Below are 6,000 nucleotides of genomic sequence, written 5' to 3'. Positions count from 1 at the left end.
TCAATTCTAATTCAAACTAATACATAGTTACGAGAAGCAAAAATTCGAAATCCACTTGTTCGACCTATCTAACCTGCCAAAAAAATTGATTGGATCAGAAATATTTACCCTCCAAAAAATATAGTCCACTTAAATTGTACCGCTCAACTAGCAGGTCAGATAGAACGGGACAGGAAAATCTAATGATCGTTCGCTTATTTGATTTTTTGTTTAAATCTGCCAAAAGCCCATACAACCCAAAAAGTCTATAATACTCTGCTTTTACCCCAAAAATAAAAATATTAAATAAATAAATAAATAAAACACTCCCTTTGATAAGAAAAAAAATCCTCCCACAGCAAAGAACAAATATGGGTACACTTACAACTATGATTCTGAAAATCGAATTGGCTGATTCGATTGGATCAACCGAAAATCGATCCGATTAACTTAAAAAACCGTTTGACAAAAAATTAGTGTGAAAACCGGTCGAACTGACGGTTAATTGGTGAACTGCGACCCAGATTTTGAAGGCTCACCGGTTTGGATCCATACGCCTCAAAACGTCGTTTTGTGTTGTTTTTTTTTTTTTTTTCTAAAAAAAAGCACAGATCAGAGAAAGAAGACCACCACGCCCCTTTCTCTCTCGGTGTCTCGCTCACATAAAACCAAAATACCCTTCTCAGAGCAGCCATCACCCACCAGCCATCACAAACTCATCACCCAACCAGTCAAAGAGGTCGCCGAACCCTTCTCCTCGTTGCGGGTGCCGTCATCGCCTGTGGAAAGGTCTGCTCGGTCCTCTTCTCATCGTTCGTCTTCTCCTCGCCGTCGGACGAAGGTCCGCGTCGAGCTCGTGGCGTCGCCGTCGTGAAGGATTGCTGGGTCCATCGGTCGTCGTCTCTCCGAGCTCTGTCTCGCTCTCTTTGTCCCAGCTCACTTCCCTGTTCGAGCTCTCTCTCACTCTCTCTGTCCGAGCTCACTTCCCTTCTCTCCGTCACTTCCTTCTTCCCTTGCCGCCGGTAAGCACTTCTAATTCAATTTATTTTTGCTTGTTTTGAGTTGATTTTGTGATTCAATTTGTTAATAATTCTGATCTGTGATTCTGAGTCTGAGTTGCTGGGATCAATTTATTTTTGCTTGTTTTGAGTTGATTCTCTGATTCAATTTGTTAATAATTTTGATTGTGTGATTCTGAGTTCTTGGGTTTTATGATTCTGAGTTTGGACTTATTTTTTCTGTTTTTGGATTCTCGACTTTGGATGCTAAGTTTTCTTGAATACCATGGATAACCGTAAATTTGCCAAGCCCTTGAAGTTGATCCTGGAAAATTTTGAATCCAAGGATAATTTTGATGATGATGCTGTTGTTGATCAACAAAGTGAGATTTTTGAGTTGTGGAAGATGGTTATGGATAGGTTTGCTTTGCCATTATTGATTGATCTTTGTGACAAAGCTGGATTGGACCCTCCACCGTGTTTCATGTCCACACAGAACTTAAGATGATGATTTCGGAGCGTTCTAGTGTTGTTGTGGCTAGGGTGGCTTGCTTGTGTACAGAACTGCGGTACCTGTCTGGGAATAATGACCTCTGGAAGAAGATGTTTGAGGAGGAGTTCGGGGAAGCTGGGAGTATAGTGAAGTTCTTTAAGGATTATTTTGCTTTACACTGGGAATCAAAGAAGAGATCGATGCAACTGGTTTTTTATGCATTATTCCCAGCACGGAGAGATTTTAATCCTTTTGGAAATTTTTTATTGTGTTTAATGATAAAATATGGATAAGTTATTATGTGAAATTACAAAATTTTGAATTTTATTAGTTTAGAAATCATTGAATTCAGATGTTTGAAATTGTATATTGAATTTTTAATAATTTTATTGTATATCTAACTAAACCGGTTCGATCATGGTTGGACTACGGTTGGACCATTGAACCATTGAATCCGTCACTTGACCGGTTCAATGATCGGTTCGGTTCTCGCAACCTTGCTTGCACCACACCAAACGGCCCCCTCTCTTGTCATTTAGCTCTCATCCTCACTTCCTCAGCCACGAAGCCTGCCGGCCAGGCGTCTGCTCCGAGCCTTCTCCGAAGACGACTTCAGTTTCTGCTCCAGACGCAAGCTCCATCGACGCTGCCGCCGAAGACTCCGCTCCATCTTCCATCTCCATTGCCGAAGACTCCCCTCCTATCCAGCCTCCAGCAACATCGACGTTGCCGCCGCCAGACTCCCCTCCATCCGTCCTCTGTACATCTCTGCTTGGATCTGAGACTGCCCTCAGCTGGTAAGCCCTCCCATCCAACCTCCAGCTCCCTCGATGGCGGCACCGTCAGCCTCCCCTCCATCCCTCCTCTACTCCACCCCCTCTGTCTTCTGTGTTCTACTGATATTGCTGGGATCTGTGTTGGATTAAATTTTCAAATCCACAACAATTTGATGATAATTGTAGATTTCAATTTGTTAGTGTGTGTGTGTCTATATATAGTAAAATTTTAGTTATGGATGTGGTGAATTAGAAAACATTTTGGCAATTATTAGGGGAATTAATCATTTTTCTATCTGATATCATATTTGCAAATCCCATGCATTAAATCGGAAGCTTCTTTAATTGTTTTGGTGATTGATTGAATATTTGGTTGTGATTAGTTAGCAGAATAATGGCAGAAGATCTGGTTCTAGATACTGCAATCAGAGACTGGGTGCTGATCCCTCTCTCTGTGGTTATGGTTCTAATTGGTGTGCTCCGGTATTTTGTCTCTAAGCTTATGCGCTCTTCCCAAACCCCTGATGTCAAAATTGTCAAAGAAGGGTAATTCCCTCTCCCCATTCAACACTATTATGTAGCTTTTTTCTTTTTGAATTATCTTTAGTGTAACATCAGGGTGATTTTCTGGTGATATTTATTAAGGCAAATGATGCTTAGAGCTCGGAACCTGCGTGCCGGAGCGAATTTTATTCCAGCGAAGGCTTTCCGTGCCCGCAAGATTTACTTTTGTAACGAGGTTTGTTTACTCAAATTCCATATGGTTTAAATGTGTACTATTATCTTGATTGGGGGCAGTCCTTTTGTCATTTTCTTTGTTGATCGTGCCAAAATTTGTTGATATGGAACGTTAAGTGATACTACAACACACACATAGGAATCTTAATTGACTATTAGAATGATAAGTTTATGAAATTAGATCAAATCAAAACCTAATTGAGAGGAGAACTTGAGGCATTGGAATCTCTCAATTTGGGGTTGATTTGATCTAATTTCATAAACCTATCATGTTAGTTGCCAAATAGGACTACTAGGTGTGTGTTGTGGTGTCACTTAACGTGTTATATCAACAAATTTTGACGCCGTTAGCAACGGAAGTGGCGGAAGGACTAAAATGATTAACTTAAAATCTTTGAAGAACGAATTTGATTAACTGAATCTTTCGGGACTAATTTGGAGAATGAGTGATCTTTACTAATTTGACCATTTACTTTTTGGTGCATTTACTGTCTGTTGTGGGGCAAGTAGTTAAAATCTAGATTTTACATAAAATCGAAGGATAACATTGAAAACGTAAAACATGAAATTGTAACATGATTCAAATTGTAAAATCATTTGATTTAATGGAAAATTTCAGAATCGATTGACTTGATCAAAATAGTAATATAATTTTAAGAGTTAAGTCAAGAATATAACCACTTATATTGTGCGATTTTAAGGGCACGATCTTATTTGCTTTTGCTCGAACTTTGTTCCTCTGATCCGCGCTGGATATTTGAGGAATAAATCTGAATTTTCATTTGACATATTTACAACAGTCTAAAATTCTTTACAAGTTAATAACCCTAAACTAATTGTTACTTTTATATTTGTTGAAGGAAAATGGGCTGTTGTTTGTTCCAAAGGGCCAAGCGCAGAATCCGCAGGCTCAGATGTTCTCCGATCCAAACATGGCCATGGATATGATGAAGAAAAACCTTTCTATGATCATTCCTCAGGTGTAAAAATTAAATTTACATAGCATTTTGGATAGGATATTGGATTGCACTCCTTACATGTTACGAATGCTATTTATAAGATGTTGTAATAACTTTGTTGTTTCCTCTTGTTCCACAGACTCTTACCTTTGCTTGGGTGAACTTTTTCTTTTCTGGTTTTGTAGCAGGTAATTTTTTACACTTTGCTCTCCTTCCTAATTTCTTCCCCACTCGGCAATTCTTCATTGATTGGAATCTTTTTTCTGTGTGTACCTCTGTATGTTTCTCGAGTGTTTTTGTCTATATAAATTGTCTTAAGCTGTAATTTGAACTTTTTCGTCATTGTTAATAACTATGCATCTGCCATTTTACATAGCACATACATTTCATTCCTTATGTTAGTGCCATAGAATCACTAATTTTGTTTTGTTAAATGTTTATCTCTCTTGCAGCCAAGATACCCTTTCCTCTGACACAGAGATTTAGGTCGATGTTACAGAATGGAATAGACCTAAGCACAGTAGATGTTAGCTATGTTAGCAGCCGGTCCTGGTAATTTTCATTTTAATGGAACTTGTGAATCCCCCCTCCCCCCTTTTTTTTTTTTCTCCACTGGATGTATTCATCTACTTGTTTCACTCAAGTTTAACTGCTGTGATCACATTTTAGGTACTTCCTCAATTTGTTTGGATTACGAGGATTGTTTAGTCTCATCTTGGGGGAGGAAAATGGTTAGTTATGGTTTGAAAACTGGGTACTTTTATATATGTGCTTTTAGTTATATCCTCTATTTCTTGAATTTGATTTTTTTTTAAATAATATATTCTGCATTTTTTTCATTATTTTTCCAAATTTTAGATAAGAATGATCACTAACTAGAATGCTGATGTGTTGTTTTTTCTACAGCTGTGGATGATACACAACGTATGATGCAAATGGGTGGATTTGGAATGGACCCTTCAAAGGTACACACGAGTGACTTTATAGGTTTTCATTAATGAGAATATCAATCTTTACTCTCTTGTCAAATATGATTTCTTTTTTTTTTTTTCACTTTTTTATGTTTATGGCATTTCAAATTGAATTCTTCCTCCCCTTCTTTTGGATATTTCTAACCAAAAATGATAAAATCTGGCATATACATTTCGTGTTTTCTTCCTGGGGGAAGGGGTGGAATTGTGTGTGTGTGTGTGTGTGCGTGTGTGTGGTGTCATCATTATGTAATTTGAACCATGTGTTAAGAGAAGAAAAACAGAAGTGGTCTATGCCCAAGGACTTGGGTAATCGGTAGTGTTATGGTTGTGCTTCAATGATGAAAATGGGAAAATAAATTGAATATAGCAAGGTGTAATTGGGAGTCGAATGAATATGCAATCTAAGTCTTTTCCCCCCCTAAAAATTTTGTTTGCAGGGCTTGAGTGCTGAGAAAGACAATCTTGACATAACACAACATGATTGGGCCTTACCAAATTTCGAGCAACGTGCTGAAGCTGTGTTAAGGAAAGTTGTCAATTGATCAATGTTATGCAATAGGGAGTTTAGTTGCTTGCATTAACAGGAGGATACGAGCCAAACTGTATAACCATAGCGAAAGATGTTGCTGATCGTGTTGAAGCTATTAGTGTATTTTCAAAGCCAAGACCTTTCATTATTATTAGAAAGCACTGATAACCAGAGATTAAATTACACATTAGTTGCATATTTTTTTTTCTGAATGTCCATAAGCATGAGAAACATAAATTTTTCCCGTGAAACGTTCAACTTTGTACCGTGTTTTAAAGTCATACTACTACTGTCTTTATCCATAACATGCTGGCTTGATGCACTAACTTTATTTGTGGATATTATTATTATTGTTCCTATTTTTGGATTGGCATGGAAAATTGGGAAATATTATTATTCCTATTATTGTTCCTATTCAAGTACCTCGCCTGGCTATGAGAGTGTATATATTACAGCCGTTTGAAATACACCCTCGTCGCAGTGAACAGTGCCTCTTCCCTCTTATTTGTATTTAACAACCAACAACTGGGTAGGGATAAGGTATTTGTATTACC

The 6,000-nt window shown here is 37.9% G+C and overlaps 1 protein-coding gene across 4 annotated transcripts; it reads left to right on the top strand.

Moving 5' to 3' along the window:
* Window positions 1-510: 510 nt before the first annotated feature.
* Window positions 511-5,803, top strand: LOC107604694 (uncharacterized). Of its 4 annotated transcripts, none has more exons than XM_088489892.1 (10): window positions 584-1,001; window positions 1,250-2,267; window positions 2,630-2,792; window positions 2,892-2,985; window positions 3,845-3,964; window positions 4,083-4,131; window positions 4,396-4,495; window positions 4,613-4,674; window positions 4,850-4,908; window positions 5,355-5,803. In XM_088489892.1, exons 3-10 carry the CDS (start codon window positions 2,641-2,643, stop codon window positions 5,457-5,459), a joined length of 741 nt encoding a protein of 246 aa, XP_088346018.1. In that variant the 5' UTR covers window positions 584-1,001; window positions 1,250-2,267; window positions 2,630-2,640; the 3' UTR covers window positions 5,460-5,803. The 4 variants fall into 4 exon arrangements, with proteins under 4 accessions (XP_016161825.1, XP_020960295.1, XP_088346018.1 ...); XM_016306340.3 differs by having other exon boundaries at window positions 587-1,001; window positions 2,010-2,267; XM_016306339.3 differs by lacking the exon at window positions 1,250-2,267 and having other exon boundaries at window positions 511-1,001.
* The last annotated feature ends 197 nt before the right edge of the window (window positions 5,804-6,000 follow it).

The sequence above is a fragment of the Arachis ipaensis genome, chromosome B6 (assembly GCF_059453495.1).
Source record: "Arachis ipaensis isolate K30076 ecotype BB chromosome B6, ASM5945349v1, whole genome shotgun sequence".
Taxonomy (NCBI): domain Eukaryota; kingdom Viridiplantae; phylum Streptophyta; class Magnoliopsida; order Fabales; family Fabaceae; genus Arachis; species Arachis ipaensis.
Note: the sequence above shows the minus strand (reverse complement) of the source record. Positions and strands in the feature narration are given on the sequence as shown.

Coding starts and splice junctions, on each gene's coding strand:
- LOC107604694 (XM_016306339.3), top strand. CDS start 2,641: ATGGCAGAAGATCTGGTTCTAGATACTGCAATCAGAGACTGGGTGCTG. Junction 2,793..2,891: donor GTCAAAATTGTCAAAGAAGG/GTAATTCCCTCT, acceptor ATATTTATTAAG/GCAAATGATGCTTAGAGCTC. Junction 4,132..4,395: donor CTTTTCTGGTTTTGTAGCAG/GTAATTTTTTAC, acceptor TCTCTCTTGCAG/CCAAGATACCCTTTCCTCTG.